Consider the following 25,732-nt stretch of genomic DNA (forward strand, 5'->3'; position numbering starts at 1 on the left):
TTCACTCTTCCTGTGTGCCCCGGCGAGGAGCTCGGCCGGTTACTAACACTCTGAAAGGGCCGGAACGATGTACCTTACTCTCTCAGCAATTGCTCCAAGACGCTGAGGGGACAATGGTTGGCCCAGCACATAGTGGAACACCTTTACTTTGTATTGTACAGTAAATAACCCAGACCCTAGGGAGGATCTCACATATCAGAGCAGCCGAGGAACGCACTCTGGTCCCCAATTAGGAACGCAGCCATGGTGAAGGATCCAGTCAGGTGTAATTTATTTCTTCAGTGCCTGGAGCATGAGGGACCTGAACACTGCCCTGTGAGCACACAGACCTTCCCCCACCCCATAAAAGAGGGCAGGACACTGGGAGGAGATGGAGGCCGCCTGCAGGGGACAGGCGTGCTGAAAATAGGAGCAGACAGGACATCCTTGCCATCCATGCTCATTCTGTCTCCTTAACAAGAGTGGCCGTTCGTGCCTCCCTGCCACCCGGCTCCTTGGTTTAGGGCCTTGATTTGGAGCCCCAGTGGGTGGGGGTCCTGGGGTCCCAGTAGGGTTCGTCAATGCCAAAACAGTGCCAGAGGGCAGCATCATTTCAAAGTGCAAGCCAGGAGGGACACTGGGACAGCCCCCCCGTCCTTGGGGCATCTAGGGCAGACTGGATCACTGGGGTGTGGCAGGGGGTGGAGCTTCAGGTTCCTGGGGTGGTGCAGGCCCAGACTCCGCCCCTTCAGCCTCCTCCTCGTCAGAAGCCACGCCTTCCTCCAGCCTGAACACTTGGCGCACCGTGCGAGTGGTGAAGGTGAGTGGGCCACGCCTGTGGGCAAGAATCCATAAGTGATGGGGCGGGGCAGAGGTGCAGACAGAGATGAGAGCCGAATTGCCGAATTGCCGCCGAGAACAAAGGCACCCGATCGAGGAGAATGAAAAGTGTGGGTTCAGGAAGGCAGGGAAGCCATAGCTTCCTCCCCACCCCCGGGTCCCAGCCCCACGCAGGCCGGGTCTTACTCGCCTCTTTCGGGTGGCTTACCGGAGCCTGTTCCTCAGCGTGGTCACCTCCCGGTTCATGGACTCCGCCGACTCTGTGACGTCCTCCAGTTCCCGTTGCAGCCGCCGCCGGCCAGCCTGCGCCCGCGATGCTTCCTCCTCGGCTTCCTCCAGCTGCCGCTTGAGCTGCTTCAGGCGGAGGTTGCCTTTCTCCAGCTGAGTGGAGGAGGGGACCAGCTCATTCCCATGATGCCCCCCAGTGCCTAGTAGGGGTCACCTACTGAGACCTTCACAGTTGTGGCAACAAAATATGCACAAGACAGCTGGTTGTTGGGCAACCGAGACTAGGCTGCGAGCAATCCAAGGAGCAGAGAACACCTAACCCTCCAGTGAGACCACCCATTTCCTGTGGTCTTTGGGGTACAAGAGCGTATAGGAGGCCGGAGGGAAGTAGACAAGGATGAGCCTCAGGGGCTGCAGGGTTTGTGAGCCAATCACTCATGCTGGGGTGAGATGTCTTGGTGATGCAGCTGTCTTTGCAGAGTCACCCAGGGTCCTATAAGCGACCCCAATAAACTCACTGGCTTACCAAACTGGCCTGGTGGCATTAGTTCCTTGACCTGCCATTGCTCTGTCTGGTATGAACACGTGGCTCCTTGGAAGTCATGTCAGAGCACTGGAGGGCGCCAGCACACTCAGAGCAGCCCCCCACCCCCCAGCTCTCCTTTGGCTCCCCAGGACTGCTGGGTAAGAGGCCAGACCTAACATAAACTTCCTCATGTCCATGTCTCTGATTAACCCAGAGACCACACCAAATTCACCCTGATCTCCCCAGACACTGCCACCTCTCTCCAGGGTAAGAACACACACACATCATGTGACTTCATTTGTCTCATGTAGTGCAGGCTGGCCTTGAAATCACTATGTCGATAAGGATGACCTTAAACGTCTGGTGGTCCTGCCTTCATCTCCCAAGTGCAATGCCGGGGATCAAAACCGGGGTCTTGTGCATGTTAGGTAAGCACTCACTAAGTGAGCCACATCCCCAGGCTGACTTCTTCTTATATTCCCCTCTCTGGCTATATTGATTCATTCTGCTTGCTTCCTTTCTTCAGGGACTTTGAACCTCCTGCTCTTTCCATCTGGGTGTTCTTCTATCAGGTCTTAATTCAAATGTCACCTCCATAGCCCTTTCCAACACCCAACTTGGACAAGGCTCTCCATTCTTGTGTCTTCATTCTTTTCTTTCACAGCCCTCACTAAAGTCTGGCATTATCTTTGTCTGGTTGTGTGTATACCTTTCCTAGGCTGGTAACGTGAGCCCTGTGAGGGCCAGGACCTTCTGGAACCTTTCCAGCACCTTACTCCTAATGCCTAGCAATGTGCCTGGCACAAAGGCCATGCTCAATAATCATCTGTGGAATGAACAGCAAGCACGGCATAGCTGAGCTTTTAAGGACACGGGTATTCTATCTGAGCATAGACCTGGAGTCACATACAGGCTCCGTCACCTACAGACTACAGGATATTTTTCATTGTTGCTCCTGGTTTGAGAAGGGGTCTCTCACTGTAGCATAGCCTCTCCTGGAACACATAGCGATCCTCCTGCCTTAGCTTCCACCATAGCTGGGATAACCCACTGAGCCACCTGCCAGGCCAGGCCAGCAGTGTTATTTTCTCATTTCGATCCCACCGCCCACTGTTTGTGGTGAGGTCAACTGCTCACCTGGTCCCGGAGCTGGTCGGCCACCCTGCGCTCTTCGTCCACCTGAAGAACCACCTCCTTCAGTCGTTTCTCGGCTCTGCGCACCAGCTTGCCAGAGAGAATGCGCTCTCTACAGAGAAGAGCCAGGAAACTCTCTGTCACCACAGCATTTTGGGTGCTGTTCCATCCTTGGGTTTCCCCCCTCTTTCCTATTTTCTGGCTGCCTCCCACTCAGCCAGACACTGGCACCAAGCTTCCTTCTGTAGGACAGCTATATTCCTAAAAATGTCTCCTGTGATGTTAATGGTTTTGAGACAGGGTCTCATGTATCCCAGACTGGCCTCAAACTCACTAGCTAGGATGACCTTGAACTTCTGATCCTTCTGCCTCCACTTCCCAAGTGCTGGGATGATAGACACGCACCATCATGCCCAGTTTATACAGTGCTGGGATGAAGCCTAGGACTTCCTGCATGCTGGACAAGCACTCTGGCCCAACGGAGCCCCAGCCCCGACCTCCCTCTGGATGCACAGCAGTTCACATCCCCTCCAGACCAAGGTGAAGATGCTGAACTGGAAATAGGAATCCCAGACAGCAGGCCTATCTGATCTATTTTTCTATACATCACGTAAAGATCATGGGCATCACAGCTGTATAGATGGCAGCCAGGCACCTACATATGTAGACGGTTGGTACTGCAGTCCCACAGTGTCCCAATGGTATGTGTGTGGCGGGGGATGCCTGCTGCACTGGAAGTCCCTTAGTGACGAGTTTGATTAGCACAGCAGCTCGTGACAGGTATTATGGGAGGTTTAGTGAGAGGAAACTCAGCCGCTATTGCCATTGCTTCCTGCTTCCTCTCTCTCTCTCTCTCTCTCTCTCTCTCTCTCTCTCTCTCTCTCTCTCTCTGTGTGTGTGTGTGTTCCTTAGGGAAGATGTCACATGTATTTATGGCCTGCTGACCTCTATGCTATTGGTCCGAGACGTCACTAGATTCTAGGCCCACCCTCATGGTCACACGTACTTTGTAGAAAAGTTCTAAGTCACACCTTAAGCTTTAGTGTGCACCTGGGATGGGAACGATTGGACCGATGACTGCCTGGAAACCTTCTCCCACATTGTACTGTTTTAGATATGCTGCAATGAACTGCCTGGCATTAGACTCCCTGAGTCTGGTCCAGGTCCATGAAGTCAGTCTGCACCGGGTTTTTTCTCATCTTTTCCAGCAGTTAGCTTCCCTATCTGACACCCTCAGTTGATGTTTTCTTCTGTTTGATGGTTAATTTTGTTTTGTGGGTTTGTTTTGTTTTATGGGACAGGCTCTCACTGTGTAGCTTTGGCTGACCTGAAACTCCCTATGTAGATCAGGCTAGCCTCAAACTCACAGAGCTCCACCTGCCTTTGCCTCTGAGTGCTGTGATCAAAGTGTGTGTCACACACCTAGCTTGATGGTTCCTTTTTCAAGACAGGGTTTCTCCATGTAGCCCTGGCCATTCTGGAGCTCACTCTGTAGACCAGGCTCAAACTCACAGAGATCCACCTGCCTTGGCTTCTGGAGTGCTGTGATTAAAGGTGTGTGCCACCACTGCTCTGCTTGATGGTTACTTTTCATTAACTTGATACAACCTAGAATCAACCTAAAAGTCTTGATGAGGGACTGTCTAGATCAGGCAGGGCTGTGGGCATGTCTGTGGGAACTGCCTTGACTGTTAATTGATGTGGGAAGACCCAGCCTACAAGTGGGTAGCACTTTCCCTGGGTTTGAAGATGGGCTGAGCACAGGTGTGCATCCATCCTCTTTCCTGTTGGCTGTGGATGTGACCAGCTGCTTAGGATCCCTGCTGTCTTGGCTCCCCCAGAACAGCGGATGAGACCTGGGACTGCAAGCTGAATAAACCCATTCTCCCTTAATTGCCTTTGTTGGGGTGCTTGCCACAGCAACAGAAGCAAAACTAGAACTCTGTGTGTGTGTGTGTATGTATGTGTGCATGTGTGTATGTGTGCATGTGTGTATGCATATATGTGCATGTGTGCGTGTGTGTATATGTGCATGTATATGTGTACATGTGTGTATATGTGTGCAGGCATGTATATGTGTGCATGTGTATGTGTGCATGTGTGCATGTATATGTGTGTGTATATGTGTGCATGCATGTGTGCATGTATATGTGTGTGTATATGTGTGCATGCATGTGTGCATGTATGTGTGTGTATATGTGTGCATTGTGCATGTATATGTGTGCATGTGTGTGCATGTATATGTGCATGTATATGTGTGTGTATATGTGTGCATGTGTGTACATGTGTGCATGTGTGTGTGTGTGTGTGTGCACTCATTCATGTGGTCAGGGGACAGCCTCGAGTGTCAGTCTTCATCTTCCACCTTGTTGAGGCAGGACCTCTTACTTTGCTGCTATGTACACAGGCTGGCTGGTCAGTGAACTTCCAAGGAGTCTCGTGTCTCTGCCTCCCATCTTGCTGTGGGAGCGCTGGATTACAGACACATGCTCCAGTGTCTGGTTCCCGTGTGGGTGCTGGGGTTTCGAGCTCAGGTCCTCAGGCTTCACCCACTGGGCCAGCTTTCTAGCCTGGCTTCTTGGCTCTGACTGTGAGAATGTGTGGATGTGGTGCTGGATACAACTGCAGCCGTTTTGTGACCACGAGGGAAGTACATAGACACTGACCCAGAGCACAGCGTCCTTTTATCTGAGACATCTGTGTCTGTGATGGTGTGATGGGGGCGGGGTGAACTCTCACTGCTTGCTGTCCCTCACCCTTAGCGTGTGACTGCAGCTGCCCACATCCGACTGTGGACTTGTGCAGTCACAGGACTTGCTCTGCTTATGGCTTACAAAGTAGCACGGCATTAGTTCCGAGCCCCTGGAAGCCACTGATCGTGTCCCTTACTCTTGGGACCACGGCTCTGCCATGTAGGCAATCCTGGGCTAGCCTGCTGGAAAATGAGAGGCCACAGGGAACAGAACCGGTCAGTCTAGTCATCTAGGCAAGGCCTTGCATGTGCTTGAGCCCAACCAAGAACAGCCGTGCAGCCAACCCTCTGAGGAGCAAAGGGACAGCAGACAGACCAACCAAACCCATACAGAGGAGCCTAGCAGCCAGGGCCGAATTCAGAGCAACAATAAACTCGTCTGAAGTCACCAAGTTTTAGGGTGTTTTGTTACACAGCAGTCCTGCTCCCAAACTGGACCCTCCATTGAAGGTCCTTCCAGGCCAAAGCATCCGCCCTCCTCACCTGCTTTCCTGTTCCAGCTGCTCCTCTGCCTGGGCCAGTTTAGACTCAAGAGCAGCGATCAGCATCTTCTGCCGGGCTCGGGTTCCAGCATCCTCTTCACCCAGGCGACCCCGAAGTTCCTGGATCTGCCTCTCCAGCTGCTGCCTCCCGCTCTCGGCCTTGGCTGAGAAACTGCGTTCAGCAGACAGCTCTGTAGTGAGGGACTCTACCTGCAGCGGGAGAGGAGATGGGACACTGGGATGAAGCCTCGGGAGGAAGCGGGCGGCAGCCCTCCTGGGATGAGCTGAGCCAATGGCTGTGGCTGCTAAATGCACAGCGTAGAGACTGGTGGTACTTAAGCACTCAACAACAACACTCCAGCAAGCTCAGGAAAGACAACCCGCAGCAAGTCGTACCTTTTACTTTTTAATGAACAAGAATGTTTCAAATTTATTTAAAGTTACTCAAAATTATTTAAATCTATTTAAATTTAGTCTTAACATTTTTATATGAGATGGTGTCTCATGTAGCCCAGGTTGACCTAGAACTCATAATGTACCTGAAGATGACCTCGCACTCCCGAGCTTCCTGCCTCCACCTCCCAAACGCTGGGATGATAGGTGTGCACCATCACAGCCAGGTTCAGCTGTGCTATTTTAGTGAGTCCCAGAGATGGTCACAAACTTGTTTAGGTGCTCTAAATTTGTGGCTGTGAACTAGGCTATTTCGGGCCCTTCACACTCTGCTCTGCGTCAGGGTCACCTGAGGAGCTTGTGAAAGGAGGCAGGCTCCGGCCCCTCCCACTGAGCGGCACAGCCAGCAAGACCTGTGGGGTCATCTGAGGAATGAGGCCTCCATTCATAGCAGCTGGCAGATGTGTAGACGCCGCCTTGACCCTGACAGCAGCACCTTGCCGTCCTCAGCTTTGAAGTCACAGGCGGCCGCAGCAGGCGCCCAGCCCAGGCTGGTGAAAGCTTTTGCATCTCGCCTCCCAGGGCACATTCATGAGCCCCTCCTTCAGCCTTTGGAATCTTGATTGTAAAATGAAAATGGTGACTGGGCTGGCTAGGACTCAGCTGGGAGAAGGTTTGCCCAGGACACAGGAGCCCCGGGTTCCCTGCACAGCACAGTCCAGTCTGGTGGTACATGCCTCATCACAGATGGAGGTGGGCGATTAGGAGAGCAAGGTCATCCTCAGGCTACAAAAAGAATTCCTGGGCTACGGGAGACCAAGAAAGAAAAGAAAAAGTGTTGTATAATGCTAATCAAACAGGGCATGGTCAGTATAGGGAAGGCTATGAGGCTGGGGGATTGCTGTGATTCACAGAAGCAATCCTACACTCCCACCTGCAGAGACGGTTTTTTCTCTTAACTGGGCCAATGACAGACAAGTTTTCCTTTAATGTGTGAAGCCATCCATTCATATGTTAGTGTTTGCTTTTTGTAGCCCTGGCTGGCCTTGAACCTGTGATAATCCCTGCCTTAACTCTGGAAAGTACTGGGATTACAGCTGTGAGCTGCCACACCTTGGTAATTCACTTAATTCCTATCTCAAGCCTGTCTGAGAGTCCTCAGAATTACAGATGAATTACAGATGAACCAATAGTCGTGCCTTCCTGGCTTACGAACTCCTCTACATCCTTCAGCATCACATCAAATGTCCCTGGTCGGCTTATTGAATAAGAGCGCCCCTCCCCCGGGCTAGCGTGGGGCAGGCCGGCCCCGCCCACCTGTAGCAGCAGCTTCCGGTAATGGTCCTTGAGCAGCTCAGAGTTGTTCTGTTCTTCCTCCAGCTCCTCTTCCAGCTGCCCCAGCCGCCCCTCCAGCTGCCGTTTCTCCTCCAGAACGGCTGCCCTAGGAGAAGGTAGGTGTTGCTTCAGAGGGCAGGCCTGGAGGAGGACGCCCAGCCCACGGGGCCAGGACACTCACTTGCTAAGGTTGCCGCTGGCCACCTCCTCTGCCATCTCGTCTCTGTCCTGCTGCGCCTGCCTCCGTGCTCGGTCTGAGGCAGCCAGTTCCTGTATGGACCAGTCAGGGGCAGAGGGATGAGGAGGTTAGGACACTGGTGTTAACCTTTCTCTCTCCTTCAGCCTTTTCCTCCTGACTGTGAGCCTGTGACCTCCGACCCCACAGGAGGATTTATTTCTCTTAGCGCGGACCACCAATGCCCCTCTCTTCCCTTCTGAGCCGAGTCCCCTGCAGCCCCGCCCTCTGCCATGTCTCTCCTCACCGGGCCTCCTCCTGCTCCCACACCCTCCTACCTAACTGTGCCTTCCCCTCCTCATGCCCCCCCCCCCCAGACCTCTCCCTCACTCCAGCTTCCTGCCCCTAACTTCCTGTCTCCTGTCTTCCTCATCTTCCTAGGACTGGCCTTGGGCCGCCCCTGCTCTGGCTCCCACTGGACCCCAGGACAAGATTCCCCACTGCCAAGGAAAGAAGGCACAGGGAGCCACGCCCACTTCCAAAGTCTCCCCCACCTAGCGTCTCCTGCAAAGCCCTGACCACGCCCCAGCCTCCTAGTAAGACCCGCCCACTCGCCCAAGCCCTCCAGTTAAGCCCCGCCCACACCGCCGCCTCCCGCTAAGCCCCACCCATAGCAGCCTCACCTCCTGCAGCCGCAGCACCTCCGCTTCCAGACCCTTGAGCCTCTTCTCGCTCTCCTTGTTCAGGGTAAAGATCTCCTCCCGGGAGCTGCGCGTCTCCTCCACCTCCCGCCACAGCTCCTTCATCTGGGCCTGGGTGGAAGTTCCGGTGCAGGTTAGGGGGCTGCTGCTTCACGAGAGCCCCACCCTTGCTGCTGCTGACTTCGGGCGAGCAGGGCCGGCACAGAGCCCGTTGTCGTGTGCCTTGGGTCAATTCTACCCCTTCTCTAGGCCTTAGTCAACCTCTTAAAGTGAGCCAGAACAGAAAATAACCAGCCTGTGGCTCTGTGGGCACTCCTGGGAGTGTGTGTGAGGAGAGGCCAACACAAAGTCTGCCTCCACCCAGGGAGTTATGAGGAAGGAGCCAGTGAGAAAGAAGGTGGGCTGTGATGGGGAAAGTTATTATCACTATTACATGCCTGACGAAGAGGTTAAACAGGGATCCTTTGTCTGGGTGCATGAACGGGCCCTTCTGACTGCTACCCCATAAAAATATAACTCAGACACCTGCCAGTTTAAATATCATAGTACGTGCAGGGATGGGGGTGGGGAGGCTCAGTGGTAGAGCCCCTGTCTAGAATCCCCCAGTGAGGGGCTGGGGTGTGGCTCAGTGGTAGAGCCCCTGTCTAGAATCCCCCAGTGAGGGGCTGGGGTGTGGCTCAGTGGCAGAGCCCCTGCCTAGAATCCCCCAGTGAGGGGCTGGGGTGTGGCTCAGTGGTAGAGCCCCTGCCTAGAATCCCCCAGTGAGGGGCTGGGGTGTGGCTCGGTGGTAGAGCCTCTGCCTGGAATCCCCCAGTGAGGGGCTGGGGGTGTGGCTCAGTGCTAGAGCCCCTGCCTAGAATCCTAGAATCCTAGAATCCCCCAGTGAGGGGCTGGGGTGTGGCTCAGTGGTGGAGCCCCTGCCTGGAATCCCCCAGTGAGGGGCTGGGGTGTGGCTCAGTGGCAGAGCCCCTGCCTGGAATCCCCCAGTGAGGGGCTGGGGTGTGGCTCAGTGGTAGAGCCCCTGCCTAGAATCCCCCAGTGAGGGGCTGGGGTGTGGCTCAGTGGTAGAGCCCCTGCCTAGAGTCCCCCAGTGAGGGGCTGGGGGTGTGGCTCAGTGGTAGAGCCCCTGCCTAGAATCCCCCAGTGGAGGGACTGGGGGTGTGGCTCAGTGGTAGAGCCTCTGCCTAGAATCCCCCAGTGAGGGGCTGGGGTGTGGCTCAGTGGTAGAGCCTCTGCCTGGAATCCCCCAGTGAGGGGCTGGGGGTGTGGCTCAGTGCTGGAGCCCCTGCCTAGAATCCTAGAATCCCCCAGTGAGGGGCTGGGGTGTGGCTCAATGATACCCCTGCCTAGCATTACTCAAGGCCCTAGTGGCACTAAATTTATTATGTAATCAAATAATGAACTTAGACTTCAAAGTCTAGCATCTAAAATGAATGAGATGCAAAGAAGAAAAGGAACGGATACACACCAGAGACCAGCTTTTGCGAGGCTGCTAGCTAATACAGCCACTGCTGCTGGAGGAGGGGCTACCTTGGATCCCCGCCCCCTTCCACCCAGAGCCCCTCACCTGCATCTTTCTCAGCTGCTTCACTGCCTCCTCCTTGCCCTGCCCAGCAGCCGACGTCTGCGCCTTCAGCTCCTCCAGCTCAGCCTCCAGCTTCTTTCGGGCAGCTACAGCCAGTGCCCTTTGCTTGCGTTCCTCATCCCGCTCCACCTCTGCATCTCTCAGCTTGGGGGGGGGGGCAGGTATAGGAGAGGTCATAGGTCATAGGGAAGTGGGGCTTAGAGAAATCACAAAAACTCACGAAACAAAACAGTCAAAAGGTTCCAAAGCTCCCCTCCCTGAGGCCACATGGGCAGCAAGCACTGGCCAGAGAGGAGACTCTGGGTGGAGTTGCTTGCAGCGTGGGCAGGAAGCTCCCGGAATCCGCTTTCACACGTGCCAGGGTAGGCTTTGCCAGGGTGCGGTTGCCCGAGTTACCCCTCACTGCTGTAAACAAGTTCCTATCAACTCAACGGGTTACCAAGCTGGGCTTGACTCCTTCCTACGGCAGCTCGATGCCCTTTCTGTCAAGGTTAACTAGAAGTGTGGTAGTTGGATGTAGTTTGAATAATCTCATAGGGAGTGACTCTGTTGGGAGGTGAGGCTTTGTGGGAGTGGGCGTGGCCTTGTTGGAGGGAGGGAGTCACTGTGGGGTGGGCTTTGAGGTTTCCCTGCTCAGGACACCACCCAGTGTGACAGTCAACTTCCTGTTGTCTGCAAGACGTAGGACTCCCAGATACTTCCCCAGCACCATGTCCGCCTGCACCCCAGCACATGTCTGCCTGCACACCAGCACACCTCTGTCTGCCATGATGATAATGGACTGAACCTTTGAAACTGTAAGAGAGCCACCCCAATTAAATGCTTTCTTTTATTATTTTTGTTGTTGTTGTTGTTTGTTGTTGTTTGTTTTTGGAGACAGAGTTTCTCTGTGAAACAGCCCTGGCTGTCCTCGAACTCACAGAGATCTGCCTGTCTCTGCCTCCTAAGTGCTGGGATTAAAGGCGTGTGCCGCTACTGCCCGGCCTAAATGTTTTTCTTTATAAGAGTTGACATGTCATGGTGTGTCTTCACAGCAATAGAAACCCAACTAAGACCAGAAGTCCGGTTAAACTTCCTAAGGAAAGGTCTAGAGACATTTCACTTAGGCTGACAGCGAGGGGCAGGAGGTGGGTGCCTCCCTGATGGGCGATGCTTGGGAATGTTGGTATGCCGTGGCACTGCCTCCTGGCAGAACAGATAGATGGTTTTCTGGGTGGAGGTGGACGGCGAGGGGCCCCTGGTGGAAATACTCAAAGAGGGGAACTCCCTTTCCACGCATTCACCAGGGTAGGGCAGGTGCCGCAGCCCCTGCCGGACAGTACCTGCTTGGCCAGCTGCCTCCGCCTCTCCTCACCAGCATCGTCACGGCCCTGCAGGTCACGCTCATGCTGAGCCTTCAGGGCCTGCACCGTCACCTCCAGACGCAACTTGGCATCCTCTGCAGCAGTCAGCTCATCCTCCAGCTCTGTCACCTGTGTCCGAAGGTCACTGGCTGCCTGTTCAGCCACCCGGCGGGCTCGCTCCAGCTCGTGCACCTGGTGGGATGGGGAGTGAGTCTGAGTCCTGGGCCAGGATTAAGATGGTGTTCTGAAGCCGGGCGGTGGTGGCGCACGGCTTTAATCCCAGCACTCGGGAGGCAGAGGCAGGTGGATCTCTGTGAGTTCCAGGCCAGCCTGGTCTACAGAGCGAGATCCAGGACAGGCACCAAAGCTACACAAAGAAACTCTGTCTTGAAAAACAAAACAAAACAAAAACAACAACAAGAAGAAAAGATGGTGTCGTAAGTAGCGTGGGGAAGGCTATGATGGAGAACTGGACGGCAGCTGGTAGGAAGGCCTAAGTGAGCTTGTTCCCTCGTTCACACTGTTGACTAAGCAACCACCAGGTGTCATCTTAAATTGTCTGAAGACATTTTATGCAAACCTGTATGTGACAGTTGGTTTTAATTGCTGTCGTGATACGATCTAGAATCACCTGGGAAGAAAGTCCCAGCGAGGGGCTGTCTAGATCAGGTTGGCTGCGATGACTGTTTTGATTGTGTTAATTAACACGAAGAGACCACATGCACTGCTGGTGGCAGCACGAGGTCTGGGCGCTGGGCTGTATTAAAAAGGAGCTGCATGCATCATTCACTCCCTGCTCCTGGTTGTGAATGTGACCAGTTGCTTCTCAAGTTCCTACCTTGACACTCGCCAAGGATGGACCAGAACCTGGGACTGTGAGCCAGATAAACCCCTCCTCCCTTCATGTTGCTTTTGCTGGGGTTTCACCAGAGCAGCAGAATCAGAAGCACAGCTATGGTCATGTGCACTACACGGACAGAAACCTCCTAATCCAAAAGCCCCAACTTAAAAAGAAAACCACGTTTTTGGGATGGGGCAATAAAAACCCTAACAGGCCCAGTCTTGAAAAACAAAACAAAACAAAAACCCTAACAGGTGTGTCCACATGCAGCCCACCGGCCTGTGGACCAGCTAGGCTGCAGTCTGTCACAAACCATGGCTAGGCTACAGAAACGCCTTAACAGTTGAGGGCACTGGCTGCTCCTCGAGGACCCAGGCTTGCTTCCCAGCACCCACAGGGCGGTTCACACCATTTGTAACTCCAGTTCCAGGCACCCAACATTCTCTTCTGGACTCTGAGGGCACAGCATGCATGTGGCGCACAGATACACATGCAGGCAAAACACTCGTACACATAAAATAAATACATTTTAAAAACACTTTAAAAAACAAAACCACAAACTTCCTTAAACATGATGAGATTTGCTTTTTGTTTGATTTTTGGTAACTCCACTGTACAGTGAGTTCTAGAGTCTGAACTCTATAGATGACTGTATCCTAAGGTGGGTCAGGGCGACATGCCTGTCTAAGGTGACGGAGGGAGAAAATACTTCCAGACGGGACTTCATCTCGCAGCCAAACATAGGTGAACAAAAAATGCAAACCCACCTCAAGTGGAGCCAGAAGGCACACAGGAAACCAGAACAGACTTCCTGTTCAGACCCTGTAAGGTCATGGTCCCCCCACCCACCCCCCACACTCTTCTCTCTTCAGAAAGCACCCCCGCCCCAGCCTTCCCTGAAAAGGCTGATAAACTTGCCATGACCTTGAGGCTCTCATGACCTTGAGGCTCTCAGATGGCTCCCTTCCCTTTAGCTACAGCCTCCCGTTACTGCACAGGCCCATGACTGTGCTGAATTTACATGTGTGTGTATATGCACACACACATGTGCCACAGTGTACATGTAAAGGTTGGAGACAGCTTGCAGGAGTCTGTTCTCTCCGTCCACCATGTGGGTCCCAGGGATCACACTGAGGTCAGCAGGCTTGGTGGCAATCCCCCGTTTCCTCTGAGCCATCTCGCTGGCCCAGGATTCTCGACTTTCATTCCACTATTCACAACGCCTTATAACAAAGACCAGGTCGTGTGGTATGGAATTACCCTTCTGTGGTTAGCATCCGCTGTCAACTTGACACAGCCTAGAGTCATCTGGGAGAAGGAAGAGCCCTGACCGCGGGAGTGCCTGGGTCAGACTTCTCTGGGGGCACATCTGTGTGAGGGGAACTGTTATTAATTGATACAGGTGAGCCCAGTCTACCATGGGCAGCATCCTCCCTAGGCAGGCGGTCCTGTGATGAGCCTGGCATGGTGGGGCACGCCTTTAATCCCAGCACTCGGGAGGCTGAGAAACTCTGCCTTGAAAAACCAAAACGGGAAAAAGGCAACCAACCAACACAAACACACACACACACACACACACACACACACACACACACACGTCACTGTGTAGTAACGGCACACGCCATTAATCCCAGCACTCGGGAGGCAGAGGCAGGCGGATCTCTGTGAGTTCGAGGCCAGCCTGGTCTACAGAGCAAGTTCTGGACAGCCAGGGCTACACAGAGAGACCCTGTCTTGAAAAACAAAAAAACAAAAAGCCACAACAAAACCATGTGTGTGTGGTGGTGGTGGTGGTGGTGGTGGTGGTGGTGGTGTGTGTGTGTGTGTGTGTGTGTGTGTGTGTGTGTGTGAGATGGAGGATTCTGTTCACACCCTGCAAGTGTGTGCAGAATGCCCACTAAGCATTTGGTGAGTGAAGCTCTTGGCTATTATGTGAACACGTGACTGGGATGTCTGTTGCGTGAGCGCATGCATGTGCTCCCAAATCTCCCGTCACCACCACTGTGCCCCCCGTGGCCTGCTTACGTTCTTGCCCACGTCATCCTTGCTGCTCAGCAGCGTCTCCAGCTCGGCCCGCAGAGCGCGGTTCTGCCTCTCCAGCTCCTCCCGAGCCTCCTGCTCCTCCTCCAGGGCCCGGGTCAGGGAGAGAGCGCGGGCCTCTCGCTCCCGGCCTTCAGCCTCCACCCGCTCCCGGTCTTCCACGGCCCGCAGCACTGCGGCCTTCTCCTCTGCCAGGAGCTGCAGGAAAAGATGCAGGGGTGACTGAAAGGAGGGGAGAGGAGGGAGGAGGAGAGGGAGAAGGCACACTAGAGACGCAGAGCTAGAAATGGATAGAGACAGAGTGACGGAGACGGACAGGGAGAGGGGCAGAGCTAGCCAGCTTGCCGGGGATGCCCTGCCACCAAGGCTGGAATTACGGCATCACCACACCCACCCAGCGTTGTCCACTTGAGTCAGAAGCCCACCTTTTAATCAACTACAGAGACACATGGCCTTCTGCAGCGAAGGATTCAACTGATCACTGTATCAGGCGTGAATCCAGAGTGACTTTACAGCCTGCTTTGTAAAGACTCAGGGCTTGTTATCTGAGCGGCTCTCCCCGAGGCACGGCAGCCTTCGCATACTCAGTCCCGAACGAACCTGGCAGACCAGGAAGTCTCCTATGGCTGAGAACTGCTTAGAGGTTTTGGCTGAGGAAGCTGACTTGCTGACGGGGCCTTTTGCCCTTCTGTGTAACAGTAAAGAGGCCCCAGGAGCCACTAGTTTTCAGTTCATCAGAGCCGACCCCTGCTGCTCGCAAAAGCAGAGTCAGTCTGTGGGGACTGGAGACTTCCATCTGTAATTGATGGGCTTTGGGAGCCACGGAGATCTAGGCTGGGACTGGTTGAACGGGACTCCGGCTTCTGCTGTCCACCCGCTTTCCTCCTCCCACACTTGCCATGATGCCCTGGCTCACCACAGACCAGTGTGGCCACGAACCAAACCCTCCAAACCCATGAGCCAAAATCACCTCTTCACTTCGTAAGGCAGCTGTCTCCAGTGTTTGCTACAGTGACAGAATGCTGCCAGGCACACGAGCCTTTGACGCCTGCGGTGGTTATTTTAACCCTCAGGCTGTGGAATACTCGATATGATTCCCATTTTCTAGATGGGTAAACTGAGGCTGAGATTGGAGCAGCAACATGTGAAGACATTGGAGAAGACAAGTGAAGCAGAATGTGGGCACCCTCAGGGGCACAAGGGAGGGTGTTGTGCATTCATTATTCAAACTGGGGCACTCAAGCAATAGGGTAACACTGTGTGTCAGGCACAAACCAAGACACACAGGGTGGCCTGCTTTATAGATGCTTGGGCAGGGGCAACCCCTACTTGGCTATGACACCACTCCATTGCACACTCCAAAACCCCTCTCAAATGTCCCCTTTCCCCCAGCAGGTTTCTCCCTAACATTCAAATGGGCTTCTGGTTCCTCAGGGTGGCCAGCTGGGTAAACTGAGGCACTCACCTGGTCAAACTTACGCTGCTTCTTCTCCAGTGTGCTCAGAAGCTGCTTCTGCTGCCCCAGGTCCACAGTGGCATCGTCCAGCTCCTGCTGCAGCCGCCGCCGAGCTCGCTCCAGCCTCTCCACTGCCTCTGTCTTTTCCGCCAGGCGCTGGGCCAGGGCCTCTGCTTCCCGGGCTGCACGACGCCGAGCCTCCTCACCAGCCTCCAGCACCCCAGCCTCTTCCTCCTGGCGTCGCCGCCATTCTGAGAGCTGTAGGGAGGAGAAGGACGTGGGAGTCACAGCTGGGAGCGACTGTGCTGTGGGCTCCTGGCACCCTGTGTCCTGGGTGTAAACTGAGGCCTGAAGATGGGGAGGGGCTGACCACTGGACCCTCCTGCCTCACGGCAGTTGAGACCCTGAGAACTATGGACCCAGATCTTCCAGGGTGTTGTCATCCTCAGCATGACCCAACACTCAGTCCCAATGGGACCTGCCCTCGGATCCCAAAACCAAGGCCGGAGACATAGGCTGAGGAAGAAGAGAAACAATCTGAGGAGTCCACAGGATGGAGAAGAGTCTCACTGGAGGAGGGAGGGGGCAACGGAGATGGGTTCTGAAGAGCACACAGGAGCCTGCCAGTGGAAGGCTGGCATTTCTTAAGACTTCTCACACACAGGGTCAGAGTTATTTGAAAGGACTCATAATCTGGCGGGGGGACATATGGGTAGAAGGTAGTCAGAACTTGGCCAGACTCTAAGCCTGGAAGAGCGAAGGTTTGCAGACCTTTACTGGGAAATACAGGCCGAGGCTCTGTCCAGGGTCCTGGGGAGCCGAAGCCGGCTGTGAGGAAGGCTGGGCAGAAGCTTCAGATGACCCACAAGGCCAGAGTGCACATGTGCATAGGGAAGGGGAGGGTAGGCGGTGGGGACACAGAGGCCGGGGGAGCAGCGCCCAGGTCCAGTCTGAGCTGGGACACGGGGCACAGTGGTGTAAGGGCCATGGTCTCCACGGCCTCCATGGTCTTCCCACCCACCTGGGCCTGGGCGCTCTGCAGCTCACGACCAGCTCGCTCCCTGGCCACCACTTCCTCTTCCATCTGCTCCCGAAGCCCTGCCGCCTCGGCCTCCAGGGCACGCACACGGGACCCCAAGGCCAGCTTCGCCCTAGTCTCCTCCTGCAGCAGTTCCTGTGGGTGGAAGGGACGGTGGGGTCAGGTGGCGTCGGCGGCAGGGTAGAGGATGGCGGTGGGGGACAAGCAGAGTCACCTGGGCGTCATGCAGCTGGGACTCCGCACTGCTCAGCTCCTTGCCCAGCCTGATGGCCTTAGACTCGGCCTCGCTCAAGGCCGTGGACACGCTCTCAAGTTCAGCCTGTGGAAGGGAGGTAATGAAGCCAGCCAAGGTGCTTCAACATGGTGGGGGTCCCGTTGGCACCTCTGTCCCAAATCCCCTCTGTGCACATGGGTGGGGAGCCAGCAACGGAGCCAGAAGCTACTCTAGGGTCCAACATGGGGTCCTCGTGTTAGGTGTTCCCAGAGGAGAGGAATTTCTAACCCGTGTCCGGGGAAATTGCACAGCTGTGCTCAAGACTGATCCGAAGAGGGAGCCACAGCCATGTCACCAACAGGGTGGTGTGGACAGTTAACAGTAGACGTAGGCGAGGGAATACTATTCAGCAATGAAAAGGGATGAGGGAGCTGGGTGTGGTGGCTCAGGTCTTTAATCCCAGCACTCAGGAGGCAGAGGTAGATGGATCTCTGTGAGTCTAAAGTCAGCCTGGTCTCCAAAGTGAGTTCCAGGATAGCTAGGGCTACATGGTGAGAGATTCTATCTCAAAAACTAAAAATACTTGAGCCAAGCTAGACTGGGGTGGAGTCACTTTTGTTGTTTTGTTTTTGGTCTGTCCTTGTTGCCTTATTTAGAGTGAAACTATTCACAGTCCCCCCGAGTCACATGAACCCCCCACCCAGCCCACCTGGGCTCTCTGCAGCTTCTCGGCAGCCTCAGTCCGAGCCCGCTCTACGTCGCTGGCACGGCCCTGGACCTCCTGCAGCTGGGACTCCAGGCGTCTCCTCTTCTGCTCACCCTCCTGTCTTGAGGTCTGCAGGCCGCTCAGCTCGGCCCTCAGCTCAGACACCTCGGCCTCCAGGGTTAGCCGAGTCTTCTCCCACACACCTTTGCCCTGTAAGGAGATGGTGGAGTCGCGGAGGCTCCACCTTACAGCCTCTGCACACATCATGATGGCTCACGCTCCAGTTCCCTCGGCTTAGTTCAATATTCCCAACTTTCCACCATGGAACCCATCAATTAAGTAACCAATCAGTTAACACTTCTGCAAGGCTACATCCCAGAAGGTGGCCAGCCCACTCACCCTCCGGGCTTGCTCCAACTGCTCTGCCAGCTCCCCCAGGGCCTGGCCATGCCTCTGCCTCAACTCCTGCATGGCCACCTCGTGAGCCCGGGCCTCCTCTTCCAAAGTCTTCTTCAGCTCTGTTACCTCCTGCTCCCTCTTCGACCTTTGATGATGGAAGGAGGGAGGAGACAGGAAATCAGAGCAGAGGACTGTGGGGTGTGGCTTCATTCTCCTTTTCCTCTAAGGATGGGGCCCGGAGTGCTTCCTGTGAGGGTCTGGATGTGAAACCTCCCCCACAGACTCATGTGTCCCAGCGTTCCAGGGACCAGCTGGAGGCGCTGTTCTGAGAGGATGAAGCCCCTTTGGGGGTCCAGCTGGTACAGGGAGGCTGAGGGGTGCGGCCAGCCTGGCTCCTGCCCACGTCCAGCTGCTGTTCTGTCAAAAGGAGAGTCAGCTCTACTGCAAGCTCCCCACCACACGGAAGGCGCTCCCTTGCCATGGGTTCATGAGCTAAAGAGAGTCTTAATAAGAAGCTGACAGGCTGGTAGCCAGGCAAGGAGTATAAGTGGGGACAGCCAGACACAGAGGACTCTGGGAGGAAGAAAGGCAGAGTCGGAGAGATACCAGGCAGCTGCCGAGCAAGCAGGACGTGTAAAAAATGAGGTAACAAGCCATGAGTCACATGGCAAAGCACAAATAGAAATATGGGTTGCTTTAAATGTAAAAGTTAGCTAGTAACAAGCCTGAGCTATCGACTGAGCATTTATAATTCATATTCAGCTTCTGAGTCAGTTATTTGGGACCAGGCAGTAGGGACAGGAAACATCAGTTTATATATCTGTGTAGAGATATACGAAGGGGAATGTGTCATCAAAGGTGACCTCCTTTCACCACTCAGACCACATCCAGAGGGCCACTCTTCAGCAATGCCCTCCCAGAGCCTCTCCTATAGGCTGGCTTAAATCTTCTTTGTTTTTATTTATGTGTGTGGGTATGTATATATGACTGCAGTACCCAAGGAGGCCAGAAGGGAGCATCATATCTCCTGGAGAGGGAGCTACAGGAAGTTGTAAGCCACTATGTGGGTGCTGGGAACTGAACTCAGATCCTCTGTAAGAGCAGCCAGTGGCATCCAGTGCTCTTACCACTGAGCCATCTCTCTAGTCCCCAGACTTCACTTAAGACTTGGCATTGGGTGTCCTCAACGGTCTGCAGTTCCTTTATGAACCTTTTGTGGAGGCCTGGGTCTAGTTTAACTGGACTCTTAAAACTTCTCTAAGACTGGGGGTAGCCTGAGGGCAAAGCAAAGGTCTGACTCTTCCACTCATATTGTCAGAGCTGGTACCTGTGTGGGCTGAGTCTCTGTCCGGATGTGCCCCGTCCACCACACCCTCCCAGCCCCCCCCAGCCCAGCCCCGCCCCCACACTCCTCACCGCAGCTCCTGCTGGGCATTGGTAGAATCCAGTGTATCCTCTAGCTCCCCACGCAGCGCCTCCAGCTCCTCTCCCAGGTCCCGACGCTGCTTCTCTGCCTTGGCCCTGGCCGTCCGCTCAGCCTCTAGGTCCTCCTGAGCCTCGGCCAGCCCAGCCTGTGCCTCTCGCAGGGACTTGAGCAGCTGGGCACGCGCACTGCCCTCCTCCTCTGCCCTGGGGGTGTGACAAGGACCAGGGAGGGGTTGCCACCCAGGCAGGCAGAGCTGAGGGTGAACTCCAGGGGCTGGGGAGATCAGGTGTGGGTTCAAGTCTTGACTCTGTCATTGGCCGCATGTGATTCCTGTTCCCAAATCCTTTATATTCCTGGGTGTGCAGCAGAATGCTACCCACAGTTCTCCTGGGTGATACTGGCCCTTGCCATGTGCCCAGCCCTTTACATGGTCTTCTTTGGGGATTTGTTGTTGCTGTTGTTTTCTAGGACAGGATCTTTCTAAGTTGCTTGGGCTAGCCTTAAACTCATGGCAATGCTCCTGTCTCAGCTACCCAGGTGCCAGGATGACAAGTATGTACCACCATGCTGGGCCATTTTAACTTTTATACGTACAAGTGGAGGTCAGAGGTGTCCTCCTCAAATCATTTCTCCACCTTAATTTTTTTAAAGATTTATTTTCATGTTATGTGAATGTGTGTTTGCCTGCATGTAGGCATGTACACCACCTGTGCAGTGTCCACGGAGGCCAGAAGAGAGAGTTGAATCCCACAGAACTGTAGTTACAGATGGAGAGTTACCCCTCCATCTGGGTGCTGGGAACTGAATCTGGGTTCTGTGCAAGAGCAGCCAGTGCTCTTAACGACTAGGAGCTGTCACAGGCTTTCTAATCCACCTTTTAACACCTCTGAAATGGAGCTGTCCTCACAAGCCAAGGCTTCTTGGGAGGCCTCACATGCAATATGGTCAATGTACTTCAAACAGGCACCGTGGCTTGTATACAGTAGTGGCTCAGTAAGGGTGCACAGAGCCATTACACTCGGGGTTCCTCGCACGCTGAGTCCCATCTGGCCCGACCGGAAGCAGGGAGAGGAGGACCTGCCCTGGGGAAAGTCACCTGACCAGGGCCGCCTGCAGCTCGTCCTCCTTCCGGCCCAGCTGCGCCAGCAGCTCCTCCGCCCGCTGCTTCTGTTCCACCATCTGCTCCTGCAGCTCAGAGCTCTCCCCGTCCAGCCGCCGCTTCAGCTTCTCCAGCTCCTGGCGGCCTTTCTCCTCCTTCTTCAGCCGGTCTGTGGGCCCCAGGACGGGTCAGACACTGTCCACCTCCTCCCTCTGACCCTCCCCTGCACCCATTCCGCACGCACACAGCCCAGCCTGGCTCCTGGCTGCTCACCCTCCATGTCTGTGATCGTGGCTTCATATTTGAGCCTCAGCTTGTTGAGGCTCTTGACTTTCTCCTCCTCTTCCGCTGCCTGCGAGGAGAACTCGGCCAGGCGCTCCTCCAGAAGCCTCCGCTCCTGGGGACAGAAGAGTCAGGACCCTTGGCCTCCCTGACATCTCACCAGCATCCTGCCCTTCCCTCCCCTCCATCCTGGGTCTGGGCCCAGCCCACCTCACGGGTGCTCACCCAGCAGCATTAAGCCACCAGCTCACAGAAGGACAAGGGCCGCTCTTATGAACAACCCTGCAGGCTGTCCCCAGGGGGCGGCACCCCCTCGCCAGCACCCCCCACTGGTTCCCTGGGCCAGCATCCCGGCAGGAGCCCATCTACCACATCTTGCTCTGGTGTGCCCGTGGCTCCCACCTTGCTCAGCTTGGCATTCTGGTCCTCCAGGAGCAGCAGGTCCTCCTCAAACTTCTTCATTTTGGCCTCCGTGGTCACCTTCTCCAGTTGCAGCTTCTGCCGGGCGCCCTCCTCAGCTTCTAAGTGGGTCTCCAGCTCCTGCAGTGGGGGTGGGTGGAGGGGACCCTGGGGCTGTGGCTCTACACACACTGAGCAGCATCAAGCCTCTCCTGGTCTTCCCTTTCCATTCACTGGTTTGACAAGCACTTATTAAGTGCCTAGTGTATACCAGGCACCATCACAGACCCTGCGGATGGCTAACAATTACCATCCCTGCAGAAAAAGAGCTCAAATGTTCCCTCAGCACACACAGGACAGTGGCCTCCCAGGGTGGGGGCTCAAGACGAGGGACGCAGAGCCAGGGGACGCAGAGCGCATCCTGAGGAGGGACTTGAATAGCTGGATCCCACAGAACCTGAAGCTGACACACCCTAGCTCCACCTCCATTTAATGAAGTCTAGATAGTCTTTGTGCTCTGGCCGCTCAGGCTGAGGCTCGGGGTGGATGTGGACGTGGACGTGGACATGGACATGGACGGGGTGCCGGGTCCCCACACCTGAATGTGCTGCTGCAGCCGCTTCTTCTCGCCCTGCAGCTGCCGGCTGCACTCCTCTTCCTCGCCCACTCGTGCCTCCAGCTCAGACACCACCAGCTCCAGCTCCTGCTTCCGGGCGGACAACCGTGCCCGAGTCTCCTCGGCCTCAGAGCACAGCTCCGCTTCTGCACGCAGCTGCTCAGCCAGGCGTGAGCGCTCCTCCTCCAGCTGCGGTGGTGGGTACCGGTTAGCACCCCACTCCCCCAACAACCGCCCTCACCTCACACCAGGTACCCATCGAGGTCTCTCTGCCCCTCAAGCCCTGCCTGGCACGCCCCTCCCCTACTCAGCCCATTGCACCCCTCACCCTCTCCACCTTACTGTTTGCCCCAAAGCGCTATCCCAAGGCCCCGGCCACCCTTAAACCCCACCCTTGCCCCTCGGAATGCTGTCCATCACACAGGCCCTGCCCTCCAGGCCCACCTCTGACCCTGTCCACCTCCCCACCCCACCCCCACCCCGCCTCCTCATCTTCTTCATTCCACCCTTCCTACACTGCCCCGCCCCAGCCACAGTCCTCACCAGCTTGACCATGCTCTCATGCCCCACACCCCCACTCCCTAGGGCCCATCCTTCACCTACCGGCTCTACCCAGCACACCGTGGCCACACCCACACAGGCCCACCACCCTGGCCGGGCCTCACGCCTCAGGTCACATGACTGGCTCCTCACCTGTGCCACCCGGATCTGCAGCTCCCCTACTTCACGTGCGCTCTGCTGCTGCAGCTCCTGCACCTTCTGCAGCTCCTGGGCACGGGCCTGCAGCACCTCGTCCTGTCTTGTCACCTGCAGCAGGGGCTTCACCTGGGGAGAAGCATGGTAGTTCTAAGAAGGGGAGCCCACCCCACGCCCGCAGCCTGTCATCCGTGCTTACGTAAATGGTACCCGTGAGCCTCGGGGTGACCTGGGGACCCCAGGCTTACTCTGGACCCAGCTGTACCGTGGTGGTTTTGAGACAGGCACTCATATGTAAGCCAGGACGGCTCAACGCTTTCTTTTCCCCCACGTTTATTTATTTACTGTGTACATGCTTACACACGAGCGTGTGCAGATCAAAGGACATGTGGAAGTCAATTCTCTCCTTCCACAGTGTGAGTCCTGGGGATTGAACTCATGTCGTCAGCCTTGGCAGCAAGTGCCCTCAGTTTGCCAAGCCATGCTATGCCCCCTCCCCCTGTTTTCTGAGACTAGATCTTATGCAGCCCACGCCAACATCGAACTCTATATGTAGCCAAAAGATGATGACGTAGAGCCCTGATTCTTTTGTGGGCGCTGAGTAAGCACTTTACCAACTGAGGTACAGCCTCAGCCAAGGCCTCAGCCACCCCCACCACAGTGTCCTGCATCAGACTAGCTTAAATCACTTGCCTTCTAAAGAATCCCGGGTAACAGGCAGACTGGGGACAGAGCCTCCCCCCGCCAGGAGCTGAGGCACAGGCTGGCGGGGGGGGGGGGCCCACGGGACGACACGACGCTCACCTTGATGAACAGTCTCCACCACTGCCAGTTCCTCAGCTTGAGGTAGGCGGCACAGTTCCTCTGCATCACCCTCAGAGCGCTCTGCTGCTGCTGCCTTCTCTGGAAGGCCCTGCGGGGACACAGACGGCCGTGGGAGCTGGCCCCAGAAAGCAGCCACTCCAGCTTTAGTTAGTTCTGAGACGGGGTATCATGTAGCTGCGGCTCACTTTGAACTTCCAATCCTCCTGCCCCGGCTCCTCAGGGAGGGCAGGGACGGCAGGCAGCTCCTGTATGCTAGGTGAACCCTGTGCCACCTGAGCTGAAGTCCATCGCAGCCGAGGTTATGATCACTCTCACACATCCTGCTCTTGGCTCTGTCCCGGTCTCAGGCGCCCCTCCCTCCCCTCAGTCCACCCCCAACACACTGACCCTGTCCTTGGCTCCCAGGATCCCTGGGCAAGGTTGGCAGCCCTCAGCCTGGGGTCGGGGCACCCCTTCTACTGGCTGTTTGTTCTGAGGGAAGGAGAAACTGGTCTGCATCTGCCTGCATCCTGAGACAGGCCAGGTGCCCTGCCACAGGTCCTTCACAGACCAGCTTCTCATTCTCATCCAGGCAGCCTCCGGCAAGACGTGTCACCCCACCAGCTGGGGTCCTGAGCAATGGGTTGAGCCAAGCATGTCCTGCTGGGCCCGGCTTTCCGACTCCTACAGCATGCAGGACCCCGGCTCCTCTGGCGTTTGCAGGCCTCAGCCCAGCCTTGGTCCACAACACCTGGCACAGCCTGGCTCCCCTCACCTGCGGGCCAGGTAGCCGCGTGCCGCTGCCTGGAAAGACACTATGATGTCTGTAACTTTCAGGTCCCGCTCCTCCTCCAGCTGGGCCAGGACCCCAGCACGGAAGAAGATCTTGCTTTGGCCAACACGATAGAGGTTGGGGTCTAGCTCCAGGGCCTGGATCTAGGGGGTGAGAGTTAGGGAGCGGGGGAGATGGAGAAAAGGAAATGGTATCAGGAAGGACAATGCGGGAGGTTCCCTCTCCCTCCCCCACCACCTGGATCCCCAGTCCGGTCTACACCTGCCACAGACCCTACTCCGTGCTATGGGCCCCACCCCAACACCAAAGTCCCTGCCCACGTGGTTAGCACAGCCCCCATCTGCAGGCTCCGCCCCCAGCAAGAGCACCCCAGCCATAGGCCCCACCTCCTGAGCAGGCCCAGCCTCAGACCACAAAGCCCTCCCCCTTCCCAGGCCCCGCCCCCCAATAGGCCCTGGTTCCTACATACCATCTTCTCACAGGCCTGCTTGCCATCCATGAAGCCCTTGGGAATGGCGTTTGGGGTGAGGATCTCATAGCTGCAACCGGAGGGGAGGGTGGAGAGGAAGAGGGCCACCCGTCATGAGAGACCATATGAACAAGACTTGGTAGAAATCAGGAATGCTAACCACACTGCTGGGACATTTTTGAAATTTTGGTCTTGTTTTGTTTAAACATAAGAACAGGTTATAGGAATTTTGGTTTTTTTGAGACAAGATCTCACTATGTGACCCTGGTTGACCTGGAACTCTCTATGTAGTCCAGGCTGGCCTCAAACTCAAGAGATCTTCCTATAGCTACCTCCCAGGTGCTGGGATTAAAGGTGTGTGTGCCACTATGCCCAGCTTCAATTTCAGTTTTAATATTTATTTATTTGTTTGTTTGTTTTTTGAGAGACAGTTTCTCTGTGTAACAGCCCTGGCTGTCCTGGAACTCACTCTGTAGCCCAGGCTGGCCCTGAACTCACAGAGATCCACCTGCCTCTGCCACTCGAGTGCTGGGATTAAAGGCATGCCCACCAGCGCCCGGCTCCAACTTCAGTTTAAAGTACAGAGGACCGCACACTGAAGTGGCCCCAGATTGGGCTGCACCCAGGCCCCTTCCTGACTCTGCACATTGTCTCCTTCCCTCTCATACACCACAGAAGGGAAACTGAGACTCCGCAGCCTGGCCTCAAGCCCCCAGCTGAGATGGTACTTGAAGGGACTTGATTCCCATCCTGCCCAGCCCCCTGGAGCCCTTGGCTGGCCTGGCTCACCGCTGCCGGAACTCCTGGAAGAGGATTCGGTTGGGGAAGCCCTGACGGCAGATGCGGATACCCTCGAGGACCCCATTACAGCGGAGCTGGTCCAGCACCAGCCGTGGCTCCAGCTTCCCAGCCTGCAGGGGTGACAGCAGGGTCAGTGGCGGCCACCAGGGGTGCCACAGTTGGGCCGTGGCAAGCGCTTT

At 55.6% G+C, this 25,732-nt stretch overlaps 1 protein-coding gene across 7 annotated transcripts in view; it reads right to left on the reverse strand.

Annotated features, from left to right (window-relative positions):
* Positions 1–247: 247 nt before the first annotated feature.
* Positions 248–25,732, reverse strand: part of Myh14 (myosin heavy chain 14) — a 56,919-nt gene continuing 31,434 nt past the window's right edge. For all 7 annotated transcript variants that reach the window (XM_028858853.1, XM_028858852.1, XM_028858850.1 and 4 more), the window contains 25 exons: positions 25,542–25,663; positions 24,753–24,822; positions 24,266–24,426; positions 23,491–23,599; positions 22,684–22,815; positions 21,973–22,179; positions 21,378–21,515; positions 20,967–21,090; positions 20,691–20,862; positions 19,585–19,797; positions 18,169–18,313; positions 17,773–17,979; positions 17,064–17,168; positions 16,832–16,984; positions 15,820–16,068; positions 14,340–14,552; positions 11,453–11,665; positions 10,113–10,274; positions 8,528–8,656; positions 7,851–7,939; positions 7,652–7,775; positions 5,943–6,151; positions 2,711–2,819; positions 1,028–1,200; positions 248–814 (listed from right to left, as the gene is read on the reverse strand). In XM_028858853.1, the coding sequence (XP_028714686.1) occupies positions 661–814; positions 1,028–1,200; positions 2,711–2,819; positions 5,943–6,151; positions 7,652–7,775; positions 7,851–7,939; positions 8,528–8,656; positions 10,113–10,274; positions 11,453–11,665; positions 14,340–14,552; positions 15,820–16,068; positions 16,832–16,984; positions 17,064–17,168; positions 17,773–17,979; positions 18,169–18,313; positions 19,585–19,797; positions 20,691–20,862; positions 20,967–21,090; positions 21,378–21,515; positions 21,973–22,179; positions 22,684–22,815; positions 23,491–23,599; positions 24,266–24,426; positions 24,753–24,822; positions 25,542–25,663 (3,882 nt within the window). In that variant the 3' untranslated portion in view covers positions 248–660. The remainder of the gene's footprint in view (positions 815–1,027; positions 1,201–2,710; positions 2,820–5,942; positions 6,152–7,651; positions 7,776–7,850; positions 7,940–8,527; positions 8,657–10,112; positions 10,275–11,452; positions 11,666–14,339; positions 14,553–15,819; positions 16,069–16,831; positions 16,985–17,063; positions 17,169–17,772; positions 17,980–18,168; positions 18,314–19,584; positions 19,798–20,690; positions 20,863–20,966; positions 21,091–21,377; positions 21,516–21,972; positions 22,180–22,683; positions 22,816–23,490; positions 23,600–24,265; positions 24,427–24,752; positions 24,823–25,541; positions 25,664–25,732) is intronic.

Source organism: Peromyscus leucopus, chromosome 1 (assembly GCF_004664715.2).
Source record: "Peromyscus leucopus breed LL Stock chromosome 1, UCI_PerLeu_2.1, whole genome shotgun sequence".
NCBI classification, from domain to species: domain Eukaryota; kingdom Metazoa; phylum Chordata; class Mammalia; order Rodentia; family Cricetidae; genus Peromyscus; species Peromyscus leucopus.